This window comes from Salvia splendens, chromosome 17, assembly GCF_004379255.2.
Source record: "Salvia splendens isolate huo1 chromosome 17, SspV2, whole genome shotgun sequence".
NCBI classification, from domain to species: Eukaryota; Viridiplantae; Streptophyta; class Magnoliopsida; order Lamiales; family Lamiaceae; genus Salvia; species Salvia splendens.
The window spans coordinates 386,338-405,567 of NC_056048.1; the positions used below are offsets into that span (position 1 = coordinate 386,338).

The 19,230-nt window shown below is 34.4% G+C and overlaps 2 protein-coding genes across 5 annotated transcripts; both read right to left on the minus strand.

The window, feature by feature from the left end:
* Nucleotides 1–8,292: 8,292 nt before the first annotated feature.
* LOC121773994 (WUSCHEL-related homeobox 9-like) lies at nucleotides 8,293–10,066 on the minus strand. 4 transcript variants are annotated; one of them, XM_042170910.1, is made up of 4 exons: nucleotides 9,915–10,066; nucleotides 9,291–9,821; nucleotides 8,580–8,805; nucleotides 8,293–8,467 (listed from the first exon to the last, which is right to left on the minus strand). In XM_042170910.1, coding segments are annotated over exons 1-4 (849 nt in total). In that variant the 5' UTR covers nucleotides 10,006–10,066; the 3' UTR covers nucleotides 8,293–8,466. The 4 variants fall into 4 exon arrangements, with proteins under 4 accessions (XP_042026844.1, XP_042026846.1, XP_042026845.1 ...); XM_042170912.1 differs by lacking the exon at nucleotides 8,293–8,467 and having other exon boundaries at nucleotides 8,487–8,805; nucleotides 9,312–9,821; XM_042170911.1 differs by lacking the exon at nucleotides 8,293–8,467 and having other exon boundaries at nucleotides 8,487–8,799.
* A 3,987-nt stretch (nucleotides 10,067–14,053) lies between these two features.
* Nucleotides 14,054–15,601, minus strand: LOC121775473 (rac-like GTP-binding protein RAC9). The gene is made up of 7 exons (XM_042172552.1): nucleotides 15,415–15,601; nucleotides 15,211–15,298; nucleotides 14,909–15,018; nucleotides 14,768–14,831; nucleotides 14,614–14,678; nucleotides 14,424–14,489; nucleotides 14,054–14,318 (listed from the first exon to the last, which is right to left on the minus strand). The coding sequence occupies exons 1-7, from the start codon at nucleotides 15,511–15,513 to the stop codon at nucleotides 14,220–14,222; spliced, it is 591 nt and encodes a 196-aa protein (XP_042028486.1). The 5' UTR covers nucleotides 15,514–15,601; the 3' UTR covers nucleotides 14,054–14,219.
* Between the last annotated feature and the right edge of the window lie 3,629 nt (nucleotides 15,602–19,230).

Below are 19,230 nucleotides of genomic sequence, written 5' to 3' on the forward strand. Positions count from 1 at the left end.
CCCATAGCTGTCCACACAGACATCCCACTTCTTCTCTCGTACACTTGTCTATGTCATATCAATTTTTCGAATTATACTAGCATTATTAAGGTAAAGTACAAAATTAGTGTATTGACTATTATATTTGTGTGAATACACTCTTAATCATAGGGGTTTTAAATTTTTGTAACAAATTACTTGTATGAAATCGACTTCACAAATTCTTGAATCCAAACTTCACTATAATGTACCGACTATTCAATACGTACTTTTATTAATTGTAGTCTGAAAGGACGGGATTTTGCACGCGTGTCGTAGGCACGTGTCCCTTCCTATTCAACAAGATTTATAAGTTCCCACTTTCCAAAATACTATTAATTAGCATATGGTAAGTTAGGGTGTCGAACCCACGAGGAACGGTAGCATCCATTATGTATTTCCACACTTAGAAAGGTTTTGGCGATGCCGCCACGCTCTAAATTGGGGGTGGGAACTAAACTACGAAATATAAATAAAACTTAAGCAAAGATTGGGAACTAAAAGTGAAAATAATATGCAAGTAAAAGAAAGCATTTAAACTGGAACGCGGACTGGGCAAGTTGATAAACTGGGCAGTTTGGCAGAGAAAATAAAAGCAGTAGCTAGAAAATTACAACACTTAGCGAAAATAAGACCATTCGGAAATAAAAACAGAGCAGCTACATGCATGAACATTCCTAAGATTAGAAAGCAAAAGAAACTAAGTTAAAAGGCTAAGGAAAATAAACTAAGTGTTAACTACTAAAGAAATCTAGAAACTAAGATAGTGACATGCAAAATGTTGTCTAAAGCAAGCTAAACTAAATTAGATTTAAATGGTGGTTGAGTGCAGTGATAAACTAAGCTAAAAGGCTTTCTAAAGTGAAAGCTAAGTGATGGAAAAGGTGTACATCTTGTCTCCTAACTCCTATTACCCAAAAGTGTAAAACCATTGGATAAAAGCCTACAACTAATGGTTCTTTCACTTGACTTCTAAAAGCTGATTTTAACTACTAATCCTACACTAAAGGCACGAAAATAAGAGTAAATAAAAGACTAAATGGCTGCTACACAACTAACCAAGCAAGAGAAACACCAAATCATCAATTAAACTACCTAAACATGCATTGAAAACACCAAATGAAAAGCTGAAAACTAAAGCACTTAAACATGATGAAAGAAGCTTCAAGAACACTTAAACATGGTGAAAAGAAAATGCTTGAGAAACTGATTTTAAAAGCTTGAAAGAAGTTTTAACTAAACAAGAGCATAACCAACACTAAAACTAAACAACAAGCTAAAACCGAAATTCAAACAAGAGCTAAACTTAAAGCACATTAAACACAAACACTTAAAGAAATTACTACTTGAAATGAACTTTTAAAACAAGAACAACAACAATAACTAAGAGTGAGATTGATGCAAAAGAACTCCAAAAGTTAAGAACAAGCTACTAGAGAAAATAAACACTACAACTAAATTACTACTACTTCAACCCATGGTGAACAAAGATCTTGGCAGCCTTGAGCTTGAAATCTCTCTTCTTAAGGAAGAGAGAAAAGTTCCTAGAGAGAGAAAGAAAACTAAACTAAAGAAAGTGATAAAGTGGGTAGTGGTTCTTGTCCTTGGAAAGTTAAGTATTTTTAATACATATATCCAATAAAAGATATTTCCTTTCTTTTTTACTTTCCAAGGGAAGAAATGAGCGTGTGTAGCAAGTGGGATACATCCTTCATAATTGTGTGGAAGTGGCTTTAGTCATTTTCCCGTCAGGTTCAAACTGGCCAGTCCAACAGCTTGGGCAGTTTGAGTCTTCTTTGCCTTCTTCCTACACTTTCTTCCATTTTTTCACATTTTGCCCTCTTTCTTGCATGTTTTCCTCTTTGTGCCTTCATTAAGTAGCTTCCGAACTTAATGATCCATTCCCTGCCAAAATAGCATCTTCTCATGCAAATACTCAACTAATAAGTACGAAAAGTGATCAAATCCGAGTGATGAAAACTAGCCTATCAAACCTCCTCACACTTGGATCATACTTGTCCCAAGTATGTGGTTGGACTTTTCACTCAATTGCTAGTTTAAGTCACTACACTCTACTTTCTACACACACACACTAAATTAAACAAACACAAGACACAAACACATTTACAAGTAAAAAACACACAACTAATCAAGAAACACACGAAAGACAAACCAAGCAAGTTGTATGAAAAGCGTAATGATACCCCCAAGAGCCAAGCTCAAAACAGATTTCTACAACACAATTTTTGAAACATAATTTTCTTCATCGAACAATGTGGTTCCAACCGTCGGTCTCATCAAGATAGTTAAGCACATATCACAAGCAAAAGATTCACTCCCTGACCCTCTCAAAATGTAAGGACAATTCTCTCAATAATAATGACGAAGATGCAATCAAGGAGATATCACTTTATCACATGTAGCTCAAGGGGGTCTTGCACGGGATGTAATGGGGCTTGGGACCATTTAAATATTGTCGGTTAGATCCTAGGGGTCCTAAGCTAGTGAGTGTAATACAACAAAAAACTTGTGCTTATTCTCCAAAGGGATACTTAGAAACTACAAACATAATCACCCACGATCAAACCAACACTAGAGATGCACTTCATTTTTTTTTTCTTTTTTTTTTCTTTTTTTCTTCTTCTCTTTCTTTTCTTTTTCGATCTACCTCCCCACTTTTGTCTTGCCATTTTCTCTTTGTTTTTCTTCCTTCCCCTTTTTTTTCCTTCTCTTTTCTGTTTTTTTCCTTCTTCTTTTGCATGAGTTTTCTTCTTTTTTGGGTGGAGGGACTGTTTTCTTCTTTTTTTGGATAGAGGGAGGCAGATTTTTTTTTTTTTGATGTCCATAATTGCTATCTCTTTCCTAAAAGGTGGTGATCGTGTAGGAGCAACTAAACACATTTATTTTGCACAAGAGGGAAACCATTTTCTAACTTGAAAAGAAATGTAGGCTCAAGGTTTCAAAGTGGCAACTAGGGATAGCTATTTTTGGTTGATGTAATCACAAAGAATAAGGCTCAAATTGGCTTTTCCTAGTGCCCTCTATCTATGCCATAGTGACCAAGCGATATCAACTATCATGCAATGCAATGTCATTCCACGCTCGAAAACAAGTAGAAAGTGTTCTACTTTGAGGCTTGAACCTTACCATTTATGGGTTTTTATGCAAGTGATAGTGCTTCACATTTCCATCGTACTCAACTTCATTCAATCAAAACCACAAGTTCTTGAGTAGATTTTTCAAAACAAAGCAAGTCATGATTTTTTTTGCTACGATTCAATAGGGGGATCATTACCAAATCATGCATCAAGGCTTGAAAAAAAGATAAAACACAACTCTTTACAAAAACGACACAACACCAACACGACCGAACAACAAAACAAACCCCCTCCTCACACTTAGACCTCGCTTTCCCTCAAGCAAGTTTGGTTAAAATGTTGGAAAAGGAAACACATCACATAAAACTTAGAAAGCCAAGAACAACACACAAGAATCCCGCCTTCTCACACTTGGGCATTGCTTGCTCGAGAGCAAGTAGACCAAGTGTTTAGAGAGAGATTACTAACAACACGAAATACAATTACAAAGGCCGGCAAGGCCACAAAACATGCAAAACAAGGCCGACAAGGCCAACACCAAAAAACTTTAAGTAAACACATACATCACACACATAACATATATACACAACAAATAAAAGAGAGGGTTGGATAGAAATCACCTCCCCCGCCATTTGCGGGGGGTACGGGATGTTGCGGCAGATGGTGGCGGAGCTGGTGCAGCTGCCTCCTTGGGTTTCGATCCCAGCCTCATGTGCTGGGTTGGCGGCTCCTTCAGATTCAGCTACTTTATCCACTTTGGCATCCAGACTGCCCTGTTCAACAAACTGGGCAGGATACATGTGTTCTTCCAAAAAAAACATCATCAAATCTTGCTTTCCAATCCTTCCAAGTAGACGCATTCAACTTCCTTTTAGGGTCCCTATAGAGTTTAGAACCCTTCTCTGAACTCATGTAAACCACACAAACATCGGGGCTTATACACATGATGTCGTCGGTCGAAGTCCAACCGGTCACCTCCTTATGCCTCTTCAAAACCTTGATCGGCTCTTTTTCTTGACTCTTGTGTAAGATACTATTGATGATCATGGAAATGGTGTCATTTTTTTCCAAAGATTTGAGTTTGGAAGGAAATGCAATCGGCTCCAATTTAGGTGGATGAATCTCCAATGATCGCAACTCTTCTTCCACTCTTGGACTGGGCAGTTTATTCTGACTGGGCAGTTCCTTAGGATCAGACAATTTACATCTCTCAGGTGGGTTTGTGTGATTCCTCTTCTTGCACCAAGTCATTATTTCAGCCTCTATCTCCTCATCACTAAGCCCTTGAGTGTTGAATAACTTGCATTCACTAAATTCTTTGAGCTCAACGTTTTCTTCAATGGAGGGCAATGGATACATATCTTGCAAAAACTCGGCATCAAGAAAGTCGGGACCTTTCAACTCTTTGATCAACTTTTCACCTTGGCCATTTTCCATATCACTATTAATGCTAACGGGGAGAGTGTCATTTTCCCCAAAGCAGACATGCTTGAGGTTAGTAGGCAGCGACTTCAATTCCAATTTTGGAGGCCGAGCTTCCGACGACACCAATTCCTCTTCTGCCCTAAGACTGGGCAGGTTGCACTGACTGGGCAGTTCGTCTGGATTGGGCAGGTTACTGGCAGATTTTGCATGCTCCATTTTGTTGCACCACTTCGTGATAGCCTCTTCTGGTCTCAAAGGTATGGGTATAGGCCCATCGGATTGAATGATGATTTTCTCTTCAATCTCCTCATCGCTATCCTCTTCATCTTCAAACCAAGCAATCACCTGACTTGGGCAGTGTGTTGCACTGGGCAGTCCGGGACCCTGTTCCAATGATTCCCTCGGTCTGTTGTTTGAGTTGTTGTCGAATGAAGTTTTCCACTCTTTCCCGGACCTAAGGGTAATCTGATCAAGATTCTCCTCTCTTGGTAGTTGTACTTGAGCCGGAATTCCTCCATCATTCCCACGCATATCATTGATGCAAGTCACCAATTGTGTCATTTGGCGTGCAAGATGATCAAGACTAATCATTTGCTCATATTGTTCGTCATGCATCTCATGCACCACGTTGTAATTGGTTTGCAAATTGTTTTGCATGAGTTGTTGGGAAGTGATTAGATCCTCCATCATATCTTCTAAGCACATGGGCGGCATTGACGAATGATTTGATTGATATTGGCCGAATTCTTGTGGCTGGAAACACGGAGGGAATTCTTCTTGATCGGGAGGCCAACAAACATGATTTTCGTCTGACCCTTGGAAAGCTTGGTGGTGTACTTGTGGTGGTGGATCTTGATATTGTTGGTTCGGGTTGGTCCATTCAAAATAGGAGTAATCATCCCATCCATGATCGTAAGGATCTGTGAAATGATCCATGATTTCCCTTTAATGGCGCACCGCTCTTGTCATTGCCGCTTGAATTGGTTTCCTCTTCGGTTCACTCCGAACCTTCTGACTCTTCAAACTGGACAGTCTGGTGAACTGGGCATGTACATGGACTGCCCAGGCCAGAAAGCCTAGCTTCAGCTTGTTTTGTCAAACGTGAGTCCTTGTGCAACCTCTTCGCCTTTTCTCGATTTCAATATCGAACAGCAGCCTTGGAGAAGAGGACCTGCTCATAAACAAAAAATAAAATAAAGAGAAAAAAAGAAAACAACAAAAAAAAAACAAGTCAAAAACTATATACAATAAATGTAGGAATACATAACGAGACAACAACACCGTTCCCCGGCAACGGCGCCATTTGAAAGGATGGGATTTTGCACGCGTGTCGTAGGCACGTGTCCCTTCCTATTCAACAAGATTTATAAGTTCCCACTTTCCAAAATACTATTAATTAGCATATGGTAAGTTAGGGTGTCGAACCCACGAGGAACGGTAGCATCCATTATGTATTTCCACACTTAGAAAGGTTTTGGCGATGCCGCCACGCTCTAAATTGGGGGTGGGAACTAAACTACGAAATGTAAATAAAACTTAAGCAAAGATTGGGAACTAAAAGTGAAAATAATATGCAAGTAAAAGAAAGCATTTAAACTGGAACGCGGACTGGGCAAGTTGATAAACTGGGCAGTTTGGCAGAGAAAATAAAAGCAGTAGCTAGAAAATTACAACACTTAGCGAAAATAAGACCATTCGGAAATAAAAACAGAGCAGCTACATGCATGAACATTCCTAAGATTAGAAAGCAAAAGAAACTAAGTTAAAAGGCTAAGGAAAATAAACTAAGTGTTAACTACTAAAGAAATCTAGAAACTAAGATAGTGACATGCAAAATGTTGTCTAAAGCAAGCTAAACTAAATTAGATTTAAATGGTGGTTGAGTGCAGTGATAAACTAAGCTAAAAGGCTTTCTAAAGTGAAAGCTAAGTGATGGAAAAGGTGTACATCTTGTCTCCTAACTCCTATTACCCAAAAGTGTAAAACCATTGGATAAAAGCCTACAACTAATGGTTCTTTCACTTGACTTCTAAAAGCTGATTTTAACTACTAATCCTACACTAAAGGCACGAAAATAAGAGTAAATAAAAGACTAAATGGCTGCTACACAACTAACCAAGCAAGAGAAACACCAAATCATCAATTAAACTACCTAAACATGCATTGAAAACACCAAATGAAAAGCTGAAAACTAAAGCACTTAAACATGATGAAAGAAGCTTCAAGAACACTTAAACATGGTGAAAAGAAAATGCTTGAGAAACTGATTTTAAAAGCTTGAAAGAAGTTTTAACTAAACAAGAGCATAACCAACACTAAAACTAAACAACAAGCTAAAACCGAAATTCAAACAAGAGCTAAACTTAAAGCACATTAAACACAAACACTTAAAGAAATTACTACTTGAAATGAACTTTTAAAACAAGAACAACAACAATAACTAAGAGTGAGATTGATGCAAAAGAACTCCAAAAGTTAAGAACAAGCTACTAGAGAAAATAAACACTACAACTAAATTACTACTACTTCAACCCATGGTGAACAAAGATCTTGGCAGCCTTGAGCTTGAAATCTCTCTTCTTAAGGAAGAGAGAAAAGTTCCTAGAGAGAGAAAGAAAACTAAACTAAAGAAAGTGATAAAGTGGGTAGTGGTTCTTGTCCTTGGAAAGTTAAGTATTTTTAATACATATATCCAATAAAAGATATTTCCTTTCTTTTTTACTTTCCAAGGGAAGAAATGAGCGTGTGTAGCAAGTGGGATACATCCTTCATAATTGTGTGGAAGTGGCTTTAGTCATTTTCCCGTCAGGTTCAAACTGACCAGTCCAACAGCTTGGGCAGTTTGAGTCTTCTTTGCCTTCTTCCTACACTTTCTTCCATTTTTTCACATTTTGCCCTCTTTCTTGCATGTTTTCCTCTTTGTGCCTTCATTAAGTAGCTTCCGAACTTAATGATCCATTCCCTGCCAAAATAGCATCTTCTCATGCAAATACTCAACTAATAAGTACGAAAAGTGATCAAATCCGAGTGACGAAAACTAGCCTATCATAGTCGCACTTGATTAAAAACCCCAACACTTCTACTGACCAAGAAAAAGGAAATTTTCAGCTCTCATTGATGCATCAAACTCATCAATCAATCACAGAAATGTATTCGACTCGTATCTGTGTGTGCAAATACACCGTTGCCATGACAACATTGCACGTAATCATTCTGCACCACTCAACCCCTATCCTACAAATTTAAACACTCTTCTTTCATATGGTAGAAAACCCTAGTAAAGTTTACTTGAATTTTACACAATATAGATATGTATGCTCCCCCTAGCTAGCTAGTTCTGTTAATAAGAAATGACAGTACCATCCATTAAGCCAATTAACCAATAATCAATCATTATTAATTCGAGGGGGAGGGGGGAAGAATAATTCATAATTGATTAGTGGAGAAGGTAAAAAGACTGTTGACAGCAAGAAAAACTAAATTTTGTGTGACAACACATTGCATGTTAAAACAATAAATTCACTATTGAAATGAATAGTTCCATCAGGTTGTACATTTAACAATTATCAAACAGTAAAAAGAACATAGAATTGTCCCATTCAAATTAAACCAAATACGAACCACACACACATTTATAGAGTGAGTATTTATATCTAACACATGATATGATCAAGAGAGTCAAGACATTCTTGACCAAGCAACTGTCCCATTTTCAGATATTTTGATTTGAAAAGACAGTACACAATAATACTTAGTGATGAATAGAAACAAATAGAACAACTTAGTAACTGTAGTTTCGTTCCTAAAATCATGTGGAGATTGTTCCCAACATTGAAGATCCATCTTACATTATGAAGAAAATGATAAGTAAAACATAACAAAACTAGAAATTCTTCTGCCACAGCCTTCCTCAGTCACTCCCAAATCTGTCACATACCACAAATAAATCACATGACTTATAGTTTTCTTTTCCATATATAAAAAGACCCTATGTCTGTGTTAGTTTAATTGAGTGAAAAATATGAAAAATGGAGCTACCATATTTTCATGAAGGGGCGGAGGAGATAGTAGACGCCGCCGTGATGAAGGGGGTGGAGCGTCACCCCCCAGCCGTCGGTCAGAACAGGCTGGCCGGAGGAGTGGAAGAGCACCGCATCATCTCCAAACACCGCCCGCACATTGAATGGCTCAACTGCAACCTCGAAGCACACATCGTTAATGAACACCGTCGATTTTGTGGGCCCACGTTCCTCCACACCTGCACCTTATACAAATAACACCAAGATTTTACGTGCAAAACCCAGTATAGGAAAAAAAACAAGTGAGCACACACAAAGGCAACCAAAATATGCACTAAAGAATCCTTCATAAAGAGATAATAGCAATAACGATAATAATGACTTAACCCTAAGACTAGAGAGAGCAAATTAACACTAATTAATTCCATTCTTTTTTAGATTAGAACAAAGCATAAACAAGTCAATTCATGCAAACATAGACAAATATATCCTTGCCCCTTTCTATATAGGACATTATTGTCCATCAACACAGTATCCAACATTCTAACACATGCCAAAAAGAGTGTAATTAGATATATATAAATGGAAACCATATTAGTCACTTCCATGAATGACATGAGTTTCTCATCTCTCGGAGATCAAGTGGAATGAATGGACATCTCTCACTAATTTTGAATTATATCAAACAAAGAAAACCCTAGAAAAAAGATGAGATTTTTGGAATAAAAACCTTGAAGAAGATGATCATTACTAGGAGAAGGGACGAAGAAAGACGTAGAAGGGTTTGGTGGCATGGTTTGGGTGTGCTTGCTCATCATCATCAGCTCATTTAGGAGGAAGCTCGAATTCTGCTCCGCCGCAGGGAAGCAAACCCCTTGACCGGCCGGAAAATGGAAGGGCTCCGCGAGGATCGGTTGGTTCACCGAAGCAGTTGGCGAGTTGATCAAGTCAGTCACAGAGACGGAGATGGATTTCTCACCGGATGACTTGTCAGAGGAGGAAGACGACGGAGATGGAGCGGAGGAGGTTTGGAGGCGGCGCTGCTTGTGTTTGCTTCTCGATTTCCGGTTTTGGAACCAGTAGAAGACGTTGGCGTCTCCGACTTGGCCGTATTCCTGCAGCCGAGCCCTAATTCTGCGTATCTCATCTCGGGGAGGGTTCACCATCCCCGAGTTGAAGATTGTTTCCAGGATCCGGATTTGCTCCGGCCGAGGGTTCCACCGAGCTTTTGGCTCGGGGGTCCTCTCATCACATCCATGCCCTAACAAAAATTAAAATTGACATAATTAATTGATTTTGGAAACATATAAAAATTATATATAGATTGTATGTAGTAAATTAGTAGTAGTACTACCTTTGTTTGATTGAGTTAGGGAAGAGTTGATCATGTCATGAGTGGGCTTGGATTTGAACATGCTAGGCCAGTGTTTGTTTGATGAAGTCATGATTGGGGAAAAGTAAGTGAAGGTTTTTTTTAGAGAGAGATGCAAAGATTTGGTATGGAAGTGTTCTAACACAACATCCTGTCTTATACTAGCATTGTTCCTCTTTGCATCATCACCTACTCCTGTGTGATCAATTGCTCAGCATTAAATATCAACTGAAGAAATGGGATTAATGAATAATTAAAAGAGACAAAACAGCAACAAGAATCGCCTGCAAGAATTGAAGCAAAAACGGAAAGGGAATTAAATAAAAAGTGATAGAAAAAGAGTAGAGGCCCATACTTAAATCTACAATGCTTGTTCTCTACTAATAATGCAAAGAGAACATTGAAAGAAGCACATGCTAGGGCTTATATTCAAACATTCATCGAGAGAGAGAGAGAGTTTTGAATTTTGAGGAGATAAATAGAGGAAGAAATGAATAGTTTTTATAAGATTAATTGTATGTGTGTAAGAATATTATTGTAATATAGAGAGGTTTTTGGTGGTGCCTTTTGGAATTTGATTACAATAGTATTATTTGACAACGTTGACAATTAGAGATCATATAGATTTAATTTAACCTTATCTCATGGTTACATTGAGTTGGTTATATGCATGGATTGGTGTAATATAGGGATAGATTACTCTAACCTTTTCTTTTCAATTATTTTTTGAAAATTGGTTATTAGTTGGAATTGAATGCAAATAATTGCATATTTTGACTTAAGAGAAAGTGCATTTATATAATTTGCCAAAGAAAGTTGGAAGGCCTTTTTACACTTTTGACTTCATAGTGATTGGTTGGATTTTGTTGTGACGATATATGTGAATGTGTGTGCGTTTTAATTTTCCAGATATTTGTTTGCACTTTTCAATTCCCTATGAATGTGAAACTATTAAAGTTAAGGATACAATTTTTTCGGGTCAATTTGGTGCCAATCTAATTCAAATATTCGTTCAAATTAACATTAGTCCTATGCAAATGTGACTTTTTGGTTACATTTTATGTTACTTTGATGTGTTGTATGCTTCTTATATATTTTTGTGTTACTTAGCTTGAGATTAAAGTATATAGTATAACATGCTTCAAAATGATACTATTAGTATGAATTATAAATGGATGCTGGGATATTCATATATTCAATATTTGTACCAGTTTTTCCTCTTTCACAAGGATTGCTTCTTCCTATTACTCCAAGTTGTCTGCTACAAAAATAGAGTCTGAAATAATTTATACTACTAGTATTCAACATTAACGTGTGGATTCGAGTAAAAAAAAGTTTTACTTTTGTTCTTTTGTAGATATGGTATGCTAGTGCCTATGTCCCTTCCCTACCCTTCTTAATGCAACAAATACAGATCACGATCATTTGAATCATTCTGTTTTTTGTTAATTTTTGTCAAATAATCAAAATTGAAATTAATATGACAAAATAAAATATGACGTGACAATAAGATGATATTGTATTGGACAAAATAATGTCATTCTATTTCGAATATCAATTAAAACAACGCTTATTTATCCAAGATGGGGTAATTTTGTTGCCACATTAATGTCAATATTGACCATCATGGGATAATTGCAAAAAATTGAAAAGTTATAATTTTATATTCCAGTTTCAAAAATTAAAAGACTGACCCAAAGTTAATGAAAAATTATGATTTAAGTGACAATTACCCCTATAAAGTAATTATAAGAAGATGCCGGATTAGAGAATTCACCATCTCTAATGAATCCCTCTTGATATTTTATAAAACGCTTAAGCCAAAAAAAATGACAAGCACCAACAAAGTAGTCCTACTAAAGCGATTTTTAACAGAAATGGCTACAAAAAACCAATGAAAAAATGATAGAGACAAAAAAGAAAGAAACTCAATAGGAGAAACACAAGAATTGGTAATGATAATTGATTAATTTAATTGGATTATTGAAGTGAGATGAAATCGTGTGTTGAAAGCGCGAAATGCGGCAACAGCCTTCACTAAATGCAAACGTGGTGTTAGTAAATGCTGAAACAGGTCTGATTTAAGGCTTGAATTTGCTGCACATGCAACTCAGAAAAATATATGTAGCTTCTTTAGTTTATTATTAATTTATAGGAGTAGTATATATTTGTTCTTGTTCATCTGTTGAAACACCAAGTTCACATTAGTTTGATCAAATTAAGCTGTGGCACTGAAAATATTGTTAGCGAGAAACAAGGATCATCCATTTTTGTTAAATTTTTCTGCGATTTTATGTGACAGAACTTGTCAGTCTTCAATCAATTCTGTTTTCATCGATTTCATCTTCTACATTCAAAACATTTATTTACAAAGATTTTGTCTTAATTCTATTTAAATTTTTAATGCAGTAAGTACTAAAATTATTGTGGACTGACGAAATTATTAAAAAAATATTTATGGCAGAAGAAGTAGTGTTAGTGTATCTACGCAAATGCCACATTTAAATCTTTAAAAAATGGAACTTAATTTACAAAAAAAGAAACATAATGAGAAAATGAATTGACGAGTCCAACCTAACCTTTGTCTTTTGTTTACCAAGTATAGAGGACCAAAAGTCCATCGTTTTCTACTCCAGTCCAAGCTTAAACGATAACAGCAAATTAATGATTTAAATTCGTACAATAAATTTTGAAATTTAATTGTGCTTCTCTTAATTATCAGGACTGAAGAAACTTTAGTACGACACTTAATTAATTTTGTTTTAAATGATGTACTTTTTCATATCCAATTTTTCACATCCGATTCTAATTTAATTAATACTAGTATTTGATTTATTTAAAAATATAAATATAATTAAACTTGAAAAACTTATATAATTGAAATTAAAATTATTTTAAAATAATAAATTACATTATTAATTTTTTCCTTTTAAAATAATTTACAATGGCATATATTTATCATACAATTTAAATAATTGCTATGTAAATAAGTTGAAAATAAAAAATTTATCCAAATTTAAAATATATTATGTGGAAGAAGAATGCAATAAAAATATTACAATAAAGAATAAAAAATGAAACAAAATGTAAAATCATACAATAAAAAATAAAATAATAAAAGAAATTAGGCAACACACAAGCCCAAGAGACGAAACAAACACAAACAGACATGTGTACCATTTTGCTCACATTACCTCTAATCTAAACCGCCCGTCTTGCCGTAAACCCTTGCAATGCTGTCTCGTCTCGACGGAACAATAAGATAGTGAGCCGTAATGCCCTTGATTGGTCCTAAATTTTATATTTTGAGCCATTTTCCTAGAATTTAATTGTATAACTATTACATGGACATCTTCACATTCACTTTATCCTATCCCTCTTTGGAATTCATACTTCCAACATATAAATATTTTAGGAATTTATTAATGAGCTGCTATGATCCGAAAAACACGGATACTACCTTTGTTTGATCTTCATATAGTATTTTTCTAATTTTTGTCTAGGAAATTGAGGTTTGAATATTTTATTCCCATAACTTTATTAATCTGCTGCAACTGGGATAAGATGCCCATATAATTTAAGTGACCTGTGATGTGAGTGTTTAAATATTAACGACCATCAAGGTATGTGTGTATATTGGTAATAACAAATGTTAGTTATAAACCATTGTAATCAGTTTCTTAGCAAATATACCTATTGATTGGAATATTTGTAACATAACATGGCATGTACAATGAAATAAGTAAGTTGCGATATGAATTTGTTAATTAATTATTCCTTAATAGACTATAATTCTCCATCAAACAGAGTAGGTTTTTGGTGCGCATAAAATAACATGCCCGAACGCAATTCCAGTTTCCTTTATTTCTTCTTCTTACTTTTCCATTTTTAGGTTTAATAGTATTATTTTTATTGTATTTTAACTCTATTTGAATGAACGAGTAATTAAGGGAGTTTATTTTCATTATGTAATTTTCTAAAATTTAATTATTTATATTAAATTTAATATATCACAAATTGAATAACTGTATAAACATAAACATTAATGAAAAATAATAAATTAAAAAGGTTTATAGTGGGACCTTGGAAAAGCAAGAGGAGTACTCCAATGGAAGGTAAAATTTCAGCATAATATAAAAGATTTGATTGAATTGAATCTGAAGAAAACTAAGTGGACTAATATTGCAACAAATGAGTAAATCTAGGATATCTTGATTCTCCAAAGGCAAAAAATAAAGAAATAGAATAAATCTTGTGACTATTATTAATGAGATGTATAAAATTAATTCAAAGGAAATTGCATCTTCTGGACTTGATTGCCTTTTTCTTCATTTTCGGAGGTCGCAAAACTACCTTTATTGCTGTGTCAAACACAGCCTTCACATTCTGCCACAAAATTACACCAAAAATCCAAAATAGAAAAAATTTGATTAATCACAAATTTACAATTTAATAAATGGAAAATTAAATTACTAATATTTTATTAATCACCTGCTGAGTTTTGGCACTACACTCTATGTAAGCTACTCCCCCAATCATCTTCTTCAATTCTTCTCCCTGTTTAAAATTTCACAAAATACTTAGTATAATTTTTTTTAAAAAATACTCATTTTATACAATTTTTATGATAAAATTTATGCAGAAAGCAGATGAGATTAAGTAACTAGTAGGAGTACTATACCTGAGAGTTTGTTATAGGAACTGCAGATGGATGATCGCTTAGAAACTGCTTATCTTCTCTCAAATCTGTTTCACCATTTCGCAGATTATGTGTTTGTCGAATTGTCTCAAAGAGTCTACACTCGCATTTCCGAAAAAGCAAATTTATATCTTACCCATTTTGGTTCCGACAAGCACAATCGGCACATTTGGGGAATAGTGTCTCAACTCTGGAATCCACTGTGATCAAAACAAAATCATCACACACTTGAAATATACAACCAAAGTCCAAACGGAATCAAGAAAAGTTCTTTAACCTTCTTGTAGATGTTTTCATAGCTAGCTTTGCTGATGAGAGAGAATGCCAGTAGAAACACATCAGCTCCTCTATAACTTAGTGGGCGCAGCCTGTTGTAATCTTCTTGCCCTATATGAATCAAACGTATAACTATGTTATGCTCACTTTCCTTCTTAGTTTGTCTTATTTTTATATTTTACAATATAATTCTTCTCTATTTCTTCCCCGTTAATATACTTTTAACTACTTTTTTTCTCTGCCTCTCTCTAATTTATTTCTTGATGTCCACCTTTTCTATATTCATACGTATCACTAACCAACCTGCGGTATCCCAGAGGCCGATATTCACAGTGTTTCCATCGACGACGACATTGGCACTGAAGTTGTCAAACACCGTCGGAACATAGTCCTAGAACAAAAATCAAGAAAAGATCAATTGTTAGGAATTTCTGTCGTCATCTAATGATATGCAGCAGAAATTGCAGACATGAAACATATCTCGACTCATAACAGAAGTAGCACTACCGTTGGAAAAGTATTGCTAGTGTAAGAAATGAGCATGCACGTCTTCCCGACGGCGCCATCGCCGACCGTCACACACTTGATGAATCTAGCGGTTGTCATTTTTTAAATTTTTTCTGAATTTATTTTCTTTCTTACTTGCTTATCCATCTAACTGTATAACTTCCTCCTTGTTTATATATCACAGCCGGTTTGTTTTTACGTATAAAGGGATAATGATTTGTGACATGACTTTTCGGTTTCTTTGAGTTTAAGGACAGAGAGAGACAGCTTGGGTGTAACGAAATTAGGTGTGGTGGTGAGTGAGAGTTCGTTGGTTAAGTGTGTAAGAAGCGATGGAGGAAGAAATAAATGAGGAAAGATAGAAAGGTGATCAAAAGTGGAGGCTTGCTTACACTATAACTAATATGCCATCATTGTTATTTTTTATGATTTTTAACAAAGATTCAAGATTTTCTACTTGTGACTTATCTATTATCATCTTTTTGGGTGAGTCATGATGATTGATGACACCTAAATTTCAAAGATTGTTTTGTTGCCAATCAACTAGAAGTGGTTGGAAGATTCTTGGGCTCATCAAGGGAGCAAAGCCCATGCTTTATTAGATCTTGTTGTCTTAATGGGCCCAGTTTGGGCTTTTACAAGCCCATTAGTAGCTAGTTCTTTATTCTAAGGTCCAATGTATTTTTTTCCCCTTTTTATTTTAGTTACTTTTAAAACCCACATTCATAACCAATGATATTCCGAGTTATGTATGATAAAAACCTTCAATCAATATAAGAGTATATCGTGGTGTGAGTCAGGGGCGGAGACAAGATTTCAATTCGACGAGGGCAAAAATATATCTAAGAAGAAATTTTAAAAGTTTGAGGTGGGACATTTATAAAGGAAATCAATTTTTTTTTAAATTACTCCATGAAATAATACTATATAAAATATATTGAGGAGGGGCTAATGCCCCTTATCCCCTCCTAGTAGATCCACCCCTGATGTGAGTAATACCTGATTGCTATCAGTCTATCATAATACCAAAAACTCTCATTCACAATAAGGTATGATTTCGAGTTGTGAATGATAGTGAAAAAACTCTCATTCACGTTAATGACTATTCAAGATGTGAGTAATACATGATAACTATCAGTCTATCATTCCCAGTTAAGATTATATTTTTGGTTGTTAATAACAAACTAAAAACATTCATTTATAGTGAATGGTAATTTTGATTTGTTAATTGGGGTATAAAATAGTCGTTAATAGTTTGTTGGTAGCGTCTTTACATATTAGGTACACTTTTGATTAATGAGATCGTACATAGTCCACGTACAATTTCTAGAAGGAATAACTTTCTTGGTCCTAATATGGGCTCACATCAACAAAGTCAGACAATTTTTTGCCTTAATTTACAATGTGTCTCTACCTAAATCCATGGTTTAAGAGACTTGGCAAATCAACTAGTTATTGAATTAGACAAATTACAATTGTATATACTGGCATTGAAGCTTCCAAAAGGCATAACTACACAGGACTAACTCATTTTAATTTCACGTTCAAATAGAAAATGGGCCGGGCTGGGACCCATACAATAAAAATATGATCCCTCAAAAGAGGCAGTGCTTATATACGCTGTGTAATTCATACAATAAATCAGCTTTATTCGGTTACTAAAAATTAATTTGTTCCAATATTAAATCAATCTGAAACTATGTGAAGTTAATTTTGTACTAAGAAAAAGAATCTACATGTATTGTTGGCCATATCCAACTATTCAAAAAATATTAGTAACACTAATCTTATTTATTAGAATAATATATAGTATCTTATAAATAGTTTAACTACTTCCAGCTGTTTTCCGCTGTCGCATTTATCTTCGTTTGAATTACAGAAACATATACTCCTTAGTATGATTGGAAAATAAATAATATACATTTGCCACATGCATATGTTCTTGCACGATATTAGAAATATAAAGAGTAATTATTGTTCGGGCGGGCATGAATTTATTGAATAATTAAATAATCTATTAATTATGAGTAAACTATTACGGTGTCTACTGATAAAATTTATTATTGATCATTTTCATCCATATTCAAAGTAAAAAAAAAACATCGTTTTGGCAATAATCAAAGAAATCATTTTTATACGGAAAGATATTGACATAAGTTGAATTTTTTAATAATATATTTTTAATTTCTAAGGAAAAAAATCAAAATTTACCAAATTCCATGATTTTATGTGCTATTATCCCTTTAAGAAATGCGGCATTTCCTAATTAATGGAGTAATAGGAAAACAAAAAGGAGGTAAATAGCTTTAAAAAAAAGGTGGATCTTGTTCAAAACTTATAGCCAATCTGACTTGCTGATAAATGAAATGGGACCATATTTCTGTGTGAAATTTAAATTTTATTGCAGTGGTGTTGAAGCATTGTAACAACTAACAAGTCATGTGGCCCTTCATTTATTGAATAATATTATACGTGTATGAATTGGATAGGTGGCCTTGTTAAAATATTTCCTTTTATTTATGTCATACTTATAAGGTGAGGCAGATAAATCACACTATTTAGCAATCATTAAATTTTGATTTTATAGCTCCATACACAGATTTGACAATAAATATACGTTATAGGCTGTGATATAATACAATAAAGACACATGTTATGAAATACTCTATTAAAAATATTTGATTCACTAATTAATGCGTTTTTAATTAGTAGTATTTTTAGTATTGTAGTATACCAGTAAAAAATAATTAATTTAATAAATTTAATGTCATTAGCAATCCAGAAAAGCACTCCAAATTTAGTTTTGTAAATAATTTACTATAAATTAAAATAACATTTTGGAGGTAAAAGAAATATGAAGAGTATGACAAAAGCAAGAATGTAATGATTGCTAGGATAGTATTGAATATGGTAGCTAGGTTCTTCACTATTTACATGAATTGAGAATGTTTGCTTTTCAATTAACTGTTTTGCTTGTTTCTTCTTTTGTGATGATAAAACTAGAATTCATGATGCACAATGTCTCTTTTTTAGAAATCAAGAGTAATCGAAGACTGAAATATATACGAGATGTATTATGTATACCAATTGATACTCTTCGAATTCAAATAAATATGAATCGTTTCAATTCCTCATAATCTTTCTTCTAAGGATCGATGGGGATCACTGGGTATTTGTAGGTAGGATTTGAATAATGTTGTCAATTCTACATAGAAAAATGGCCCCTAACTAGGCATATAACATATTTCATGCAAATGTACATTTTTTCATTAAATCTAGTATATATGATATGACATTATATACACGATAGTAGTAAAATATGTGTTGAAATCTACCACGTGCCCCTTCAGTCAAACAAATTAATTATCGATGCAGTTGAGCCTATGGTCGTTTTCCAATATATGTATATAGTATATTTCTCTCTAAAAATTCATCTTCTACCTTATTCCATACATATGATATATCCCATTTTCTATTCAAAATAAAAGGGGCAAATTATAAAAAAAGTAGCATGAAACTGGGTTAAATTCAACTTCGAAAACAAGCTAAAAAATCCACGAAATTTGGATTTATTCTCAATTATTGTGTGGTGAAAAATTCTAATCGACAATGAAAATCTCTTTATGATAGACAACATTTTTAATTCATCCGTGATGACGTCCATATATGATTTTTCAGTTGTCATATCACAAAAAAAATTGAGAACAAATCCAAACTTACCATAGACAACATCGTTTTTCTAACTGATTTTTAAAGTAGTTGGGATAGACCACAATTTGACCAAAATCAATAATTTTTACCGCAGTTTACCCAAAT